Source organism: Barbus barbus (assembly GCF_936440315.1).
Source record: "Barbus barbus genome assembly, chromosome: 13".
Taxonomy (NCBI): Eukaryota; Metazoa; Chordata; class Actinopteri; order Cypriniformes; family Cyprinidae; genus Barbus; species Barbus barbus.
In genome coordinates this window covers 31166074-31184726 of record NC_136741.1, presented here as the reverse complement: position 1 = coordinate 31184726, position 18653 = coordinate 31166074, and the positions used below count along the sequence as shown (strand labels likewise).

The window sequence follows — 18653 nt, the reverse complement described above, 5'->3', positions numbered from 1 at the left end:
GATAGTGTTCAAACCAGTATTCATAAAATGTACATATTTATTTTATTATTGTAAATATTTTCATGTTTTAGTAATAGTAAGCATGTTTTATAAGGAAACTAATATAAAAACCACAAAGTGCATGATTATATAATAGTTTCTGAACATTTGTGGTAGTACTATAGTATTTTTAAATTCTAATTTTCAAGCTTGGAAAAGTCATAGAAAATACTGACGATGATGCAGTATTTGATTCCATTATCCAGACCTCATTGTACTGTGAAGTATTTTAAACAATATCATGGTATTATTAAAGAGCATTTCCATGGCATGTTTTTTTTTTTTAATATATATTTTTTATATTTTAATAGGAATAAGCACTAACTAATAAAAATATCATAAAATGTATGGTTTTTAAGCAAGTATGGTAATATGAAATTCTTTAGAAATTGTAAAACTACAATTTTCAGGCCTGAAAAAGTCATTATGTCTTTTTTTGTCATTTTGGTAACGTTTTACTTAAAGCCTTTATGTATAGTGCATTATGAAGTTATTCATAATATATGTTGTAATGCATTGTAATGCAATGTCTTTTCATAAATAATTGTTACCAAGGTTAAAATGCATTATGACGTTTTTTTTTTTTTTTTTTTTTGTAGTGTGTTTTTTTTTTTGTTCTTTCTAAAGTTATAACAATAAATAAGCAATACAATGTTGAGAATGCATGATATGGTGCATTACAAGGCATAATTAATGCATTCAAATGCTTGCATTGCAATATTCATTATATATAAAGGCTTATTTAAAGTGTTACTGTCATTTACTGTAATCTTCTCTACAAAGCGATATAAAAAACAATCCTCATCCACTATTCATGAAAGCCTGGAAAAGTCATGGAAACACATTGCTCAAAACCCTGGATTCTGTGGGCGATTTGGATTATTTTAATAACTGCATCATCATAAAAAATATAGAAAGAGAAATATAGAAATATTCAAACTTGTATTTGGTGTGGATTTGTGTATTTCATTATTCTGCAGTTAGTTAAAGTTCTCTCACAGAGTCTTGACACGTTCATAAATAAAACTGAAAAATATGATATTTTTACAATGCCCAGAGTTCTGAGGAACGATCTAAAAAAAGACAGAGGGAAGAAAACTTCTTTTTTTTCGCTCAGTTTTCCGGATGCGTACATGCATTTACATATGAATGGTTTAAAATTATCTGCCTTTTATCAAGCGTCTCCTCAGCCGCCTTTTAAGAAGTCTAACCAAACCATGGCATGAAGGTTGAGCTCAGAACAACCACTTTAACAGCTCTGAGAGGAAACGTGCCGTTTCTCCTTGGCCCCGTGCGTCAGGTGTTGCGGTGAGGGGAGGGAACGAGGTTTTAGGCCTTTGTTTGGTATCTTTACATCTAGATACACAGGGTTCAGTTAAAAGTTGGTTCAGTTAAACATCCGCTCACTAGCTAAAATCACCCCCCCACCGCACACACACCCACCCACCCACCCTCACCTTTCAGCTTCCTCTGGAGCTGAACAACACACACACACACACACACACACAGTTATTTTCAGAGAGTTTATTGCTCTGAAACCGACAGGCTTTCTTTCTCTCACTGAGAGTCTCTTTCCCTCCTTTTTTCACATGGTGCCAGAGGAGAATGTTATTGCTCTGGAGACTTAATGGAGTTTAAGTATCAGCTTGGTCTCAGATATTTCTCCTAAAGAACAAAAAACAGTAGTTTTGCTCCAGAAGGAATATTTATAGCAGCTGAGATCGTTTGATGGGAAATGCTTGAGTTCCTTTTGGTTTTTTGGTATCTGAGCACAATTTGAGATGTTGTTGAGATCTCTTTTGAGACAAATGTGAGATTACTAGTGTTTTTTTCTCAGGAGAAATATCTCAAACATCTGCTTTTCTGAACTTCAGTCCATTTAATCTCATTGCTGTTGCTCGTTCATAGCTCAGTTATGTCTCAACTCTCTCAGATGTTTCTTTTACAAAACGTTTTAGGAGAAATAAACAGACACAAACGAGCCACTGTTGTCATTTAGTAATAGTATTGAACTATGAAATGATTGTTAAGAAGCTCAAATCATTTGATGAGAAATGTTCATTTTGAAATCTGACTTTTTTGATTTGTAATTTTTTGCTATCTGAGCACAGTTTGAGACATTGTTGAGATCCCTTTTGAGAAAAATGTGAGATTACCAGTCTTTTCTCAGAAAAAACACCTCAAACATCTGTTTTTCTGGATTTGAATTTAATGATTTAATCTCATCACTGTTGCTCAAATTATTCATCTCATATCTTTTTCCTAAAATTTCTAGGAGAAATAAACACAAATGAGTCCCTAGTTGTCATCCAGTAATAATATAAATGAATGTGGAGCAGCTCAGATCATTTGATGAGAAATGTTTCAAATTGAGATGTTTGACTATTAATTGCAGATTTTTGGTATTTAGGCAAATCTGAGCACAATTTGAGACATTGTTGGGTTGTTTTCTCAGGAGAAACATCTCAAATATCTGTTTTCTGAATTTGTTCTCCATTAAATCTCATCACTGTTCAAGGAGAAACAATTAAGGTTTTCAAGAGATATCATTTATGATTTTTCCTACAGCTCAGTTACGTCTCAATTTTGTCTCAGATATTTCTTATAAAACTTTTGAGCCAATAGTTGTCATTCATTAAGATAATAGATCTATAACATGAATGATCGTACCAGCTCAGATCATTTGATGAGAAATGATTGAATTCATATTGAGATTTTTGACTGCAGACTTCTGATTTATATCATAGAAACATATCTGAAGCAATTGAGATATTAATGAGCTTTCTTCATAGTGGTTTCCCTCATTTGCTGCCGTTTCATCTGTAAGCTAAACGTTAAACACACAGCGAGGTGTCGACACTAAACCGTCTGAAGACGGCAGGATTAGCCAAATGAGATCTCAAATATTCCTCCTCTGCTAAATATGCACTAATGTAATGTTTTGATGTGTAATTAGGTTGTTTGGACCTGCAAACTCTCAATGTCAGTTGATGCCAATTTGTGTTTTTTTTCAAACTGAGTTCTCATCTCTGTAATCCTGGAATATAATCTCATGTGATACGGATTTATGAGCATCCAAAAACTGCTTTCAATGGACGATCGCTAATAAAACTATATATATCTGCTTTTATTGAATACTTTAAAGACTAGATGTGACCCTGGAGCAAAAAACATGTCTTAATATATTTGTAGCAATAGCCAAAAATTATTTGTATGGGTCACATTAATTTTTCATTTATGTCAAAAATCATTAGGATATTAAGTAAAGATCATGTAAATATATCAAAACTTCATTTTTGATTAGTAATATGCATTGCTAAGAACTTCATTTGAACAACTTTAAAGGAGATTTTCTCAATATTTAGATTTTTTTGCTCCCTCAGATTCCAGATTTTCTAATAGTTGCATCTCAGACAAATATTGTGCTATCATAACAAACCATACATCAATGGAAATATTATTTATTCAGTTTTCAGATGATGCATAAATCCCAATTTCGAAAAATTTAAACTTATGACTGGTTTTGTGGTCCTGGGTCACAAATATTTACAATTCATCTGCACAATTAATCAGTGCATTTTATTGTATTGTTTAGCAAAAAAGTAATAATATAAACATTTTCATAATTTATCAACATTCTATATTTTTTATGAACATACATGTACTCTTCTGCTGATGCAAGGCCATAAAAATAATATTAACAAATAATATCACAGTTTAATGTTATAAATGTTGTAAAGTCCCATCGCAATATTCAAAAAAATATATTGCTAAGAATCTTTTTGAATGTTATTTAGTTATTTTACTTTAAAACATTTGGTTTCCTCATGGATAGTAGATACTTAATGTAATATTTAAGTGAATATGAATAATTTCTGAATCTCTCAGATCTATTCGGCTTTGAGTTAAATGACAATGATTAAAAATGTGTAAAAAAAAAATATATATATATATATATATATTATAAAGCATATTTGTTAATGAAAAAAGTAAAAATTCAGGTATTTTTATTATTATTTTTACATACATATATATATATATATATATACATACAATTATATATATATATATATATATATATATATATATATATATATATATATATATTATAATTATATATAATATGACAATATGTCTAAAAATCCATGATTGGTTGACTCACTAATAATCAAATATTAGGAAAGAATTAAATAAAATAATATATTGTTTATTCATTTATTTTGCAGTACTTTTGTTAGGAGTCCCTGTATCTGAACAAGTTTTTAAGGTGTTTTTTTAAAGAAGGCTCTTGAATTGTGGTCAGTGTGTTTGTGTAGGATGTGATGCTGTTTAAATGGGCAGCAAAACATGTGTTTCTGATACTTGAGCTTTAAATAAGACTGAAATAAGTTGAATTTGTTGTGAGACTCGCATATGATTAGCCAATCAGAGAAGACGGAGGGCGTGGCCCGATATGTGTTATATTTTACAAATCTGCAGTGAAATGCATTGAAATACATGTATTTTTTGCGGTGTGTTAGTTTGCTTTCATGACAAATTGGTTGAGGAGGTTTTAGCACTTCACGGTCCGACAGGAATAAACACTGAGTTTTTCATTCGAATGCATTTATGTCGTGGTCCATTTATGATTCAAGTATTTGTTATTAATGTTTTAATTTATCTGAATGTGTAAACACGTCCAATTATCATAATTTAGTGACACACAATCAGGGTACGGCTGTTTAATTGTGTTGTGCTGCGTGTGCGATTGTGTTTTGGTGTAATCATCAGATCCGTCGTCCATTTGTCACGTCTGTACGTTTAATTCGTCCTCATTTGTGAGACGCGGCTCGTCTTCCTCTGCCGCAAAGCTGACACATTCCTACTTTCTGTTTTTCCTTTCTTTCTCCCTCTTGTTTCCTCGCTGCCTGATTTGGAAAGACTTGCATAGTCAATTACGCTGGAGTTTGAGAGATGGAGTGCGCTGGAGTTGCCATATTTTTGTATGATATTAATATTTCATAAGTGCCATTCTCAGCTGAATATCTAAGAGAGAGCGCCTATTAGATTCGGCACTGCCAGAATATTATTCATTCTCCGGAGAGGAGACGAGCACCGCTGGCTGCCGTCATTACCGCTGCTCTTCTGCTCGATGCTGTTCTGGCAACAACTGGATTGTTTGAATAGTTCGGTCCAAGTTGGCCTGGACGGTGCTGCTTGTTGCCAGATTACAGTAACTGAGACTGAACCGAAGGTCAGAACCAAAGCAAACTGACATGTGAATTGGACTCTAGTGAACTGGATTGAATTGCACGGAAGCGGGATGTGTTTAGCGGTTTAATTAAGCACCGGAGGTCATGCTAACAGCTGTTTCACGTCACTAGTGTGTGTTTTAACTGTATCGACCAATCAGCATCCAGGATGATTTATTAAATCTGATTGGATGAGCTGCATTTGAGTGCTAATGCATATTCTACATTAATGCACAAGTTTGTCAGTCGTAAACAGCCACAATTAGACTAATCAACTATAATGCTTTTTTAGTTAATATTTTAACTATTAATTAGACTTTTTATCATATTACTGTTGCTGCTGTTTTGTAAAAGCAATAAGCCACTCATAGTGGTGCATTTAAAGTGCCTTTATCATGTTATTTGCATTGCTTATTGCTTTTTTTGCATCATGTTTAAAAAGTAAAAAATATAGTCGGTTTCAAAAGTTCGAGGCTGCTTGTGAAAAATGCTTCCGTTTTGCATTTTCCCTTTGAATATTAATTTTTAATTACAGATTATACTATCAGCAGTCTGAGTAAAAAGTTTGTAAATGCATTTGAAAATCTCTCAAGATACACTGGAGCTTCATGAACAAAACCTAATGATGATGTTCTCCAGCATCATCTGAGATGATTTTCTAAAGAGCATCTTTCAATATTTAATATTTATAACATATGGCAATATTTATTTGATATTTATATTTATATATAAGTCCTACATTTTTTTACTTCTAGGTTTAAATGAATTAATTTACCTGCATTTGATTTGTCACACAGAAATAGTGTAGAATCTTTAGTATTTAATATATATAGTAGGCTTTCCTGTAGCTCAATTAGTAGAGCATGGTGCTAGCAACGCCAAGGTCATGGGTTCGATTCCCAGGGAAAGCAAGAGCTGATAAAATGTAAAAACTGTAACTTGAATGCAATGTAAGTCGCTTTGGATAAAAGCATCTGGTAAATGTATACTTATAATGCTTACATTTCTTTAATATTTACATATTTTCTAAATCCTATTTATTTCTAGATTTATATAAAATCACTTACGTTTGATTAATCACACATAAATAGTGCAGAATATTTCATATTTAATATTTACAATTTAAAGTATATATTCATAACTATAAAAATGTACAGTGTTTATATTTATAAAATATTATATATTTTCAGAATCCAAAATCGGTTTATTTCTTAGCTTTAAAATAACTAATTTACTTGCATTTGATTAATCACATAGAAATAATGCAGAATATTTTAATATTAAATATTTATCATTTATAGTATATATTTATACTGATAAAATTTTACACTATTTATATTTCTATAATATATAAATATGTTCAAAATCCTAAATCTGTTTATTTCTAAGTTTAAACGAGCCAATTTACTTACATTTATTAGTGACACAAAAATAATGCAGAATCTTTTAATATTTAATATGCGTATATTATACAACCTTACAATATTAATATTTCTATTATATTTATACTTCTCAATATTCTAAAACGTTTAGGATTTATTTCCAGGTTTAAATGAAAAAAAGCTAATATTTTCCGTGTCCTCTCAGACGTTTGCATCCACTATACTGTATAGTATTCACGATAAACTTATAGTCAGATTTCTATGGTGCAAACACACACGGACCTACAAAACCCAGCAGTTTTAATGTAGTCTGCAGCTTTCTTAAATTCAGATGCAAAAGAGTGTGCTTCTCTCTGCCATCTTTCTATTAGTGCACTGTAAATATTACATGAGCTTTGGATATTACTGGCTTCGGCATGCGTGCGTTAGTGTGTGTGTGTGTGTGTGTGTGTGTGACTATATTATTTTATTGCAGCGTTCCTTGTTTATTGCTACGGCACATGACCTACTTCCATCTTTCCGTACGCAGCACGAATCTCTGCGATGCGCCCTTCATCTCAACGGCCGTCCCCGCAGAACAATTACACGGCAAAAAGGGCACAAATGGAGATGTTTGTACTAAATAACATGTGTGTAATTAAGCACTAATGAGCTCTTGTCACTGTGGAATGTGCAATTAGACGGGTAATAGAAAAGCCTGGCGTGGCAGACGTGCCGAGAGAGAAAGAGAGAGAGAGAGAGAGAGGAGGTGGAGGGCGTGAGGACAGAGCTAGTCATACTTGTCCTGTAGTATGTATACTGTGCACATCTTTCTGCATGCATTGGATGACATTTTTCAAAATGTGCAATATGCATCAGAACTGTAAACCACATGCAATGTGCTTGACCTTTCGTTTGCAGATGTGAAATCAATCATAATCGCTGTGTGAAAATGGTCGTATGATGAGAATAAAGCATACTAATTTTTGCATTGTTTATCGTGCATAATGCATACTATTCTAACATGCTGTTTAAAAGTTAGTACATACTAAGTGTGCAGTATGGAAACGCTGACGATGAAACGTACAGACACAGGTCATTTGAGGGCTGTTTTAATAGAAGCCACATGAAAAGGTTATTAAAGCATCTGTCTTTATGCAGGGAGATATTATCAAGAGACAATGAATGTTTTATTGAATCTCAGTATGTTTTTAACTGTATGCTCACACAAGGTGTTTGTAGTCATGGCTCTTTCTAAAGAAACTGGCCTTGAACGGAAAGGTGTGATATAATATGAGCTGTATTAATAGAGTTAATGATCGTCTGTGAAAGGCTGTATAGACTCTTGCATCAGGATACACACACACACACACACACACACATTAACACACTCTATCATGACAGATACCAGCATCTGCAATCAGAAAATCTCAAATAAGTCTTTTGAGCAATTAAAGAGCAACTACTGAGTGATAAAACATTCATCTTTATTTTAGTAGAAACTGTTGTTACTGTAGTAAGCTTGTGTGGAAAACTGAAATTAACATGTTTTCATTCTCACCAAAGCTGCATTTATTTGATCGAAAATACAGTATATACAGTACAAATACAGTAAAACTGTAAAATATTTTACAATTTAAAATAACTGTTTTCTGTGTGAATATCTGTTAAAATGTAATTTACTGTATTTCTGTGATCTGCAGCTGAATTTTCAGCATCATTACTCCAGTCTTCAGTGTCACATGATCTTCAGAAATCATTCTAATATACTGATTTACTGCTCAACAAACATTTCTGATTATTATATATATATATATATATGTTGAAAACAGTTGTGCTGCCCAATATTGTTGTGGAAATCGTCAGACATTTTATTTTTCAGGATTCACAGATTAATAGAAAGTTCAAAAGAACAGCATTTATTTGAAATATAAATATTTTGTTACATTTGAATTGTCTTTACTGTCACATTTAATGCATCCTTGTCAAATTGTGGGGTGGTGATGGCGCAGTGGGTAAGACACATGCCTTTGGTGTGAGAGACCCGGGTTCGAATCCGCTGTGAGACACCAATGTGTCCCTGAGCAAGACACTTAACCCCTAGTTGCTCCAGAGGCGTGCGACCTCTGACATATATAGCAATTGTAAGTCACTTTGGATAAAAGCGTCAGCTAAATGAATAAATGTAAATTAAAGTATTTATTTCTTTAAAATATATCATACTGACCCCAAATGTTTAAATGCCATATTCTGTATATTTCTGTGCACACGTGTCTGAATGTAATAAAATCTGCAGATAAGGGGGAAAATCTTTTAATCTTCCATTAGAACTTCACACCACCCCCACACACTCTCTCACAAACACACACACACACAGTGAAAGGGTGCAATTTGTGAAGATGTCTATAATGCGTTTGGATATATTTGCATCTTAATTAGAGGGGGGGGGGGGGGGGGGGGGGGGTCAAATATGCTGGTGCGTTTCTAGAAGAAGATGATCAACAAAACTATCAGCGCTTCCTTTAGTGTGTGTGTGTGTATGTGTGTGTGTGTGCAATGAAATGCTGTAATACTGTATTATTGATGCTGTAGTTTGCAGTATGGAATATATAAATGCATGATGACTGTTTAGCTCTCTCACACACACACACACACTCGTATCCATATAATATGCGTGTGGGGGAGGGAGGTGTTCACATTGGAAATGCTCTACGACCCCCATCAGCTGTTTGGTGGCTTTGTCATTATACACCAGTATAATATCACATTTCTCTGAGAGGAGAGAGAGAGAGACAGATGAGGGTGCACAGAAAGAGAAAGTCTCTCATTCTCACTCTGTGCATGTTGTGTGTGTGTGTGTGTGTGTGTGTGTGTGTGTGTGTGTGTGTGGTTCGCTGCACATGTTCTGATCCATATATCGGGGATGTACAGCAGGCGTTACTCTAAATGCATGTGAGATGTTGTGAACTTTCCCTCAAAACACAGTCATAAAGTTAAATGTCATCTACTAGGGATGCACCAGTATGCATTTTGGTTGCATTTTGCATTGATGCTGATATGAAGATTGTTAAAGCTGATAACTGATATGATCAATATCTCTATGATGGCCCATAACCAATATAATCGCCACAATGAATAATGTATAAATCAATATGATAGTCAATGTTTAGTCTTCTCATAAATGCAGCTTATGCATTAAATCTCCAATCTTTATATGAATTTTTGGAACTTTTTATAAATAAAAAAATACAAATAGAAATATAAGATAAAATCTAAAATAATTTTTAATAAATAATATAAAACTATAATATGTATAAAAATCTAAAATACATGTAATAATATTATAAAAATAAATACAAATGCAAAGATTTAATGAAACCGATACTGTATGTTAACCGATATTTTGTGCATTATATACTATCTGCTTTTCTGAGTGTTTGTTGAGTTTCTAGTATCGTATTGATTTCTGTGGTTTTAGCAAACACCGCACTGACGCACCTCCTGTTTGTTTTGGCTTGTTTGTCTGATATTTGTTGTGTAAATATGACTGTTGCTTGGTTGTTTCCAATAAGGTTTTGTCTGATGAGTGATTATGAAGCAATTAAGACATAACTATAAAGAAACGATTAGCAAGTTAATTGAGTCCTTTATGTCTTCAGTCATAATAAGGAAAGCTTCCTCTGCACTCCTCAGATTAGCCGTTTGATGATGTGTTTTTATATTGTACGTCAGGATTTGTTAATAAATTGTTTGCAACTGTATGTGTCTGTCTGTTTTCTAATATTTGACAGCTGTCAGAGCTCATAAGAGAGATGCTCTGTGCAGTTCTGACAGTGTTTGGTGGCTGCGCTCGTCCTGCTCTTGCATTTAAAGCTGAAGTTATGAGTAATTTAGCTCAGAATCATGGAGGCAGGAGCGACGTGTTTGTGCTCAACCTTTCAGTCCGAGGACACGCGCTGCAGGGCAATTGTGGTCGCTTTTCAAATTCTCTCTTTCGAGCTGTCATATCCTTCCTTTCGCACCGCTCCATCATTTCAGACCCAGAATGTGTTTTCTGTCTCGTTTTGACCTGTTCAATCTGTCAGTAGCAAACGTTGTTTGCCAATGAAACATCGGCATATGTTTGACTTTTGCTAATATGACAATGTGATCTTTTATGTGATGCAATTTTGCAATGCATTATTAATTTGATTATAAATGCAGTTAAATTCATTCAAAACAGATTCTGCAAGAAATATAAATATTTTGAGAAATATAAATAATTTAAGTGCATATTAGTATAAATATATACTATAAATGCACTGTAAAAAAGTGATGACTTGCAATTGTTAGCATAAAGAGCCATTTTAACACATAAAAAAATATTATAATTATTAATTATATAATTCGTATTTGAATAAAGCGAGTTAATTTAGATGTTACCATTTTTTAAACTAATTTATATAAGATTTTATTATGTGAAAGCTGACAACTGATGATGGTCGATAAGGGCCCAAAACAGCATTATTAATGTTTACATGGTCAAAAACCAATATGATGGCCTTTGCCTTCCTATAAAGGCGGCATTCATATTTAAGCTCCAGTTTAAAGTTAAAACATTATTCAGTATTCAGTATAAAAGTTGGATTTTAGTTGAAAATGCATTCGTTTTTTTAATATTTTATGAAATTGATATTGTACTGATATTCTAATCCTACTGTCCACTTTTCTGAAGCGTCTTTTGAGTTTGTGAAGTCATATTGATTTCTGTGGTTTTAGCAAACACCTTATGATGGCTGATATTTTGCTTTCATATGAAGGTAGTGTTCACATTAACGCTTCGATCTAGAATCAAAACATTTCAGTATTCAGTAGAAATGTTGCAATGCATGCAGTGCTGCTTTAGAATTAAACCAGAAGAAGAAGAACGTGCCCTAAGATGCTGTCTAGATAGGCTGCACACTAGGGTTTGTAGCAGATCCACAGTCTCTTTCTCATTCTCTCTGACGCTTTTGATGGACTTGTTCTTTCCCTTTTTTCCATGTTCTGTCTGATATGCAAATCATGTTCCTTTATCTCGGCTGTCTGACCAATCAAACTTTAATCTTCTTCTCTCCATCTGTCCACAGTTTGATGGTGACAACATGTACATGAGTGAGAACAACCAAGAGTTCCTCTCCCCGAGTCAGGTAAGATTCAAACTTGGGTTTACAGCGTTTCGTTCATCCTTATTTCTGTGTTTGAATCTTTTCCAGTGTTTCCAATGAAATAACATGGAAATGGCTTTTGGTTTAGTCGTATTTTGGATTTTTATGTGGCTTAGAGCTCAACGTCTTTCTGAAATGCATGAGCTGGACTTTCTTATGAGACGAGGAGCAATCGTCAAGCTAGTCTAATGACGTGAATATTAATGGCTAAATCATGAATGTATTGTGCATATATTCAATATATCATTCAGTCATAGTTCTTATGGTGGATGAAACTAGAAGAAGATCTGAAAAACGTTCTGTACTCTCACTCTCTTGCTCCTTTTGTCTTGGTTGGTTTACTCTGAGACTCGTATTTGACATCTGTCTGCGTATCTCCTCCGCTTGACCAGGTTCAGGCCGTTCAGACTGGTTTTAACACTGTAATGTTACACACACACACACACACACACACTCATACACACACAGCGACTGACCAAAGCCAGACAAACAATCCCAACTAGCTGAGAATGTCTTTCTGCTATGTAACTAATCAAACGTAAGCAAAAACGTTTTAGGATTTTGTGAAATATCCATATTACAGAAATATAAATACTAAGGTTTTATAAGTAACATTTTTATAAATATATAACTATTATAGAAATATTAACATTGTAAGATTGTATAGCCTAAGCATATAAATATTAAACGATTCTGCATATTCCAATGCGACTAATCAATTAAATGTAAATAAATGAGTGTGATTGATCATGTGACTCTCTGTACAGACAGTCAGATGTTCTTCTTCCGCTGAAGCTTAAGTTGCTCTTTACAACATAATGATCAGGTTTTGTTCATTAATCTGACATTATAATTCATAATTCAACATGAGCGCGCTGTACATGTAGGAGAGGCTGGACATTCCGGCTGTTTGATCTTTTTTCATTCGCTGTTACTTTGAAACAGATTCCATTTGAAAAGCTTCCATTGAAGATGAATGCCATGGAAACGGGTCTGATCGCGGTCCATCACACACTCGTTTAGTCTCAGATCAGGTACCGCGTCCTTCCCAGGAGTCTTCACATTCATGTCGACCGCGCTGTCCTCTTGTGATCTTTGGCCTTGTCTGATTGTAGGGGAGAGATCGTCTCCGCTTGGCCCCTAACGAGCCCTCTGTGTGTTCAGGGTCACGGAGGATCGCCACGGTAACCGCCGCCAACAAAAGAGTCTGGAGTCCGCCGAGGGTTGACCTCCAGCCGACTCGGGCGATCGATAGCAGCCCAACGAGAGAGAGAGAGAGAGAGAGAGAGAGAGAAGAAGCTGAATGGAGCTGAGAATGAGAGAGACAGACAGATATAGCCAGAGAATTGATTACAGAGAAAAACATCAATGCTGCTTCCATCTGTGTGGCGTTTTGGTGAATTTCCATCACTTCCTCACGGCCAATTCCAATGCAAGAGTATTGGAATATTTCACCTAAACATCACATTTCTCTCTGTTTATTTATGTATGCTGATATATTTTAAAATGCTCAATTCTTTTATGAAATCAATACTTTTATTCATCAAGGCTGCATTAAATTGATTAAAAGTGACAGTAAAGACATTTATAATGTTACAAAAGATTCGATTTCAAATAAATGCTGTTCTTTTGAACTTTCTATTCATCTGTGAATCCTGGAAAATAAATGAATCACTGTTTCCTCAAAATTATAACTGTTTTCAACATTGATAATGATCAGAAATGTTTCTTGAGCAGCAAATCAGTATATTAGAATGATTTCTGAAGGATCATGTGACTCTGAAGACTGGAGTAATGATGCTGAAAATACAGCTGCAGATCACAGAAATAAATTACATTTTATTCACATAGATATTCACAGGTATTTAAAATTGTAAAAAATTATTACAATTAACAGTTTTACTGTATATTAAATAAATGCAGTAAATAAATGCAAATAAATGCATCTGCAGAGGATGTTTAATTGGGTATATATATATACACAGTACACAATATGTACAATTTTGTATGAATTATAACAGCATACTGGTTTGGAATGACATGAGGGTAAATATGAGAGTAAATAAGGACAGATTTTCTGGCTTTGTGTAAACTATGGCTTTGAGCGTGATCTCATTCTGCAAACACAGTGTCTGATTAGCATGCTAAGTCATCCTCCACCACTGTGTCAATTTACTCCTTTATCAGCTGAAGTTCATCTGGATGTGATAGCGCAGCGTAAATGTTAGTCTTTGCATTTGCATTCTTGGCTGAAGAAAGTAGCTGGGAAACGTCTCTAATGGACTCGGCGTTTGAGTATGCAGAAGATGTCGCGGTCAAGATTATAATCTCACAATTAGAGTAACAAGGTTTTATTGATTGCTTCCCGGAGCTTTGGATGCCAAGTAGGCCTGTGATTAGAGAACGCGAGCATGTGAGAGGAAAGACAGAGGAAGCTCTTCCAGAGGAGCGTTTGGCTGCGGATCTGAGACATCAGAAGAGAGAGATTCTGCTGCTGAAGGGTGACGAGGGCTTCGTCAAGACAAGGAATCCAGAACTGAGAAAGTTTACATGCACTGATCCAAAACTCAGCTGTCAGGGCCAAGATTCAGATAAGGATTGATTCTAGGATTAATGAGGAGGGACACAGGAATGCTTTGGGGCACACAGGGTGCGAACTACGGGGGAGCTCGGCTCCCCTTAATAAGACATGGGCTCCCCTAAAATCGTGATTTGAGAAATTCTGGGGGGTCTCAAAATATATTGACAGTGTGCAAATTCAGTTTTGTGTAATGTGATCATCGTGGATTATTAAGTGTAAAATTGCAAAAATATCATTTATGCATGACGGCGATTTAATTCACTGCAATAAAGATAACTATATATGCTATTCTTGTCATGAGCATCAAGGTGTGGGGGCGCGGAATAGTTCGAACACTGGGGGCACAGGGTTAAGTTTGGTCTTTTTTAAAGAAGACACTTAGCAGATTATTTGCTGAAGTGAAAAAAGTCAATCAATCTAAAAAGTCAATCTAAAAAAAAAGTTATAGAAATGTATAATTATGAAAAATTCACAAAGATACTATTTAAACTTATATATATAGAGAGAGAGAGCGTGCAATCTGTGTTCGCGTGCAGTTGCTGACTCTCGCTAAAGCGTGCAATCGCTTTCTTATGTGCGCTGTTTTATCGGTACTTTCACTTTCAAAATCTATGGCGTTCAGCAAGGAGGGGAGAGGATGGAAAGTGGGGGGGGGGGGGCACGGCCCACGAGTGCCCCCCCCCCCTTGGCGCCGGCCCTGCATTAGAAGCAATCAAAACCAGCAAAAGAGCAATGATATTCAAGTGCTATAACAAGTCTCAGTTAGCTTAACGCAGTACACGTAGCAAGTTTTTTAAATTGTTTTATTATATAATAAATAAAAAGAAAACAGATAGAATACAAAAAGATTAGAAAAGCTAGTGTTAGTTTTTTGTTGTTTTTTTTAAGAAAACAAGCAGTAAATTAATAGAGTGCAAGTCTAAAAGGGACAAGGTTTTTTTTTTAAGAATATAATTAGAGTAGAGCGTGCTAGAGTTATATAGAGTTATAAATATTATATATATATATAGAGAGAGAGAGAGAGAGTTAGAGTATATATATATATATATATATATATATATATATATATATATATATATATATATATATATATATATATATAATTTACTCTAAAGCTATGTGAAAATCAAATAAATCTAAACAAGTTGTGTTCCAGATTTGGAGATGATATTGCAAAAAATTAGCTTTTAGTATGATTTTATTTGGGTGCAATACTAAATGTTTCCACTAGATGAAACTTGCTTCCCATTCATTTCCAATGCAGCCATTTTCGACCATGACGAGTACAAGTGTGACCATTTTTTTTTTCTTTCATTTTTGTTCACAAAGCAAGTTCCGAAACCTTTACTAAGGCTTGTAAGATGCTAAAAAAAAAAAAAAAAAAGGTAAATATTTTCTGTCAAAAGATGATCAAACAGCAGAAGAAGAAGAAGCATGTGAAAGTTATCTATATAGAGAAAGGATGAGTGATAAGTGTGTTTTCTGTGACTGGCTGTGATTGGGGATCTGGTGTCATTGGCTCGTTTTCACTGATTAAAGCGTCTTTGTGCCGACTGTAAACTCGCGCCTTATGTTGTGTGTGTGTGTGTGTGTGTGTGTGCGCGCTGCTCTCCCTGCTGGTCCGAATTACGGCTGAGTACATTACTATGATTTACAACTTCCTCCTGCTGTTTAGATTGAAAAGAAAGTGAGGGAGCGAGCGCCGGCCCGTCGCCCTGCCCCCTCGCCCCTCGCCCCTCTACCATCACACATCTTTTGTCAAATGAAAACAAAGCGCGAGCCTGCCAAAATATTTCTATAGTCGATTGCTGAGCAAGCAGAGAGTCCGTCAGAAAACAAAAGCTGTGAGAGTTCGCTGGACGGCCAGATTTGATGCCACAGCAAAACTCACATTCTCTCACAAACCGGCCTGAATGTCTCTGATGATCACCGGCTGAATCTCATTAAACCCAAACATGTGCGCCTCACATTTCACCATGCAATTTAGATTTTGCATAAAGACAATGAAGCCTGGTTTTGGATCATTAGGATTTTTTTGCATTGCTTGCCATTATTTTCATGACAATTATGGACATTTACCCTCAAACTCTCATTAGTGAAATGCAATATTAGTTGCATTTTATTATTTGCATTTGGCTTTTTTTATGCATCAGAACAGAACACCAACCCATTTTTGAGTCTTAATCCACTAGTTGCATGCATTGTGGTAATATTTGTTGTAATGCTTTTATATTTTAAAGGACAATGCATTTTGCAAGCATGCAATTTATGCTGATTTAAATAAAAAAGAAATCTAATGAGATTCACCGCAGAGCATCAGGGGCATCATTTACTCAAAAGTAACATCTGGATGCATTTCAATAATGATAATGTCAGGAGAAAATGTGTTCAGTTATCATGGAAATAACATTATGATGCAAAAAGTCTAAGTCTTTTCTTTATGCGAAATGCGATTTCTTGTTTCTTTCTTCTGATTTTGGGGCTGAATCATGAGCTGGCCGGGTGTTTTAATGAGATTCTCCCCATCAGTCTTTGGCTGCTTGGAATATTTCACTGACACTGAACTGTTAACAAATGCAGCCGAGTGTTTATTCAAGTCGTTTATGTTAGCTGTAGTTTATAGTCTTTTATATGACTTTAAGAATCCTTGATATCATGTGTATATACAGTAAAAGCGTATCACCTCCCGCAGCATTGCTCGTCTTTAAAGCAGACAGATAAACATTTCCTCAGCTGCTCATATCTTGTGTGCTTCTCTGCTGCTAAGTTTTTGTATATTCATTTAGTTGTATCATTATATCATGTCATATAAGACACAGAACAAACTCAAGCTGCTCAAGGAATCATCACTGTTCCCTGTGCAAAACGAAAACATCCTTTGCAACCTCAAGGATTTCATGAAACCTCACAGATCTTAGTCTTTTCATTGCATTTTTTTATTTATATGCCATTAATGTCATAGCACAGAATGCTATTAAACAAAATGAAATGACTTGTGAGAAAAGCATTATGTTGTTATCTGAAGATTTTAGATCAGCATAAATAAATACAGTACAAAAGTTTGGCAGGCTTCAATCATGTGATGACGTTACTGAGAACTGAGAAACATTTTGTTTGTGTAAAAAGACATTGTTGAAGTGACGTTTGTATGTGAGACTGCTGACTTGACCTGAAATGTGGTTGAGATGGCAGATAAAACCGTAAACACTCAACAGTTGAGCTTTGATGAGCATATCAGCACATTAAATAAATAAAAAAAATGAAAGTAATGTTGTTTTGAGTGTCGTGATGCTGTCTGTCTGCATGCATGAGCAAAACTGACAGGAGAAGGAGGCTGTGATGAGTTTTCATGTATATTGTGTTGATATTGTGTAGGTCTGTGTCACTGCATACTGTATATTGTAGAATGCTAAACTCATTTATCAGTGGGGTTTTTTTTTTTCTGTGCATAACATGCAAGTCTCAGTACAATGAGCTTTCACTGTTTGATCAGGCCTGAATTTAGTAAAAACAAAGTTTCATATTGATGCTGAATGCAGATTGTGATGATTCACACCAGTGTGTGATATTTATAAGATAATGTGTTTGTAAGATATCTACAGTATAACAATACAATTTGTATTGTTAAAAGCGCTATAAAAATAACAATAGTGTGCAAACCTGCTGGCTACATACTCTCTAAGCAGCATACTAGCTGCTTGGGTAAAAATCTATTCATTATTAGATTTTTAAACGTATCCATTTTTATTGAGACTTTCAGTGTTCAATGGAATATTTTTATATATCATATTCATATCATCAAAATTGTGCATGCATGTTTTGTTGTTGTTGTATACATGTGTTGCTGACTAATATAAGGTGTCTTAGAAGGGAGCATATTGTTGCTACTTATCTTTTCGAACAGGCATCAGATTGAAACGTATATATGTTTTCTTAAGACTGGTTATTATCGTTAATTAAAACCATTTTTATTTTTTTAAATAAATAAAAAATTAACTAAAATAACTTATTTTATTTCAGCTAGTTGCCAAGCCAATATATATATATTTTTTTAGATTGTTAAATAAATAAATAAATAATAATAAAATCTCAAATGTAATAATAAACTAATAAAATAAAATAAAAAATAATAAGACAAAACTAAAAACAAAAATACAACAAAATTACTGAAACTTAAACTAAAACTAAAATTAAAATGAAAACAGAAAATCTGAAATTCTAAATATTAACAATAGCTGTAGTAGTATTTGATTTG

At 34.3% G+C, this 18653-nt stretch overlaps 1 protein-coding gene across 7 annotated transcripts in view; it reads left to right on the top strand.

Annotated features, from left to right (window-relative positions):
* The window catches only part of LOC306878748 (TOX high mobility group box family member 2-like), a 129161-nt gene that overhangs the window by 55774 nt on the left and 54734 nt on the right, over nt 1-18653 (top strand). For all 7 annotated transcript variants that reach the window (XM_079431259.1, XM_079431257.1, XM_079431255.1 and 4 more), the window contains one exon: nt 11740-11799. In XM_079431259.1, the coding sequence (XP_079287385.1) occupies nt 11740-11799 (60 nt within the window). The remainder of the gene's footprint in view (nt 1-11739; nt 11800-18653) is intronic.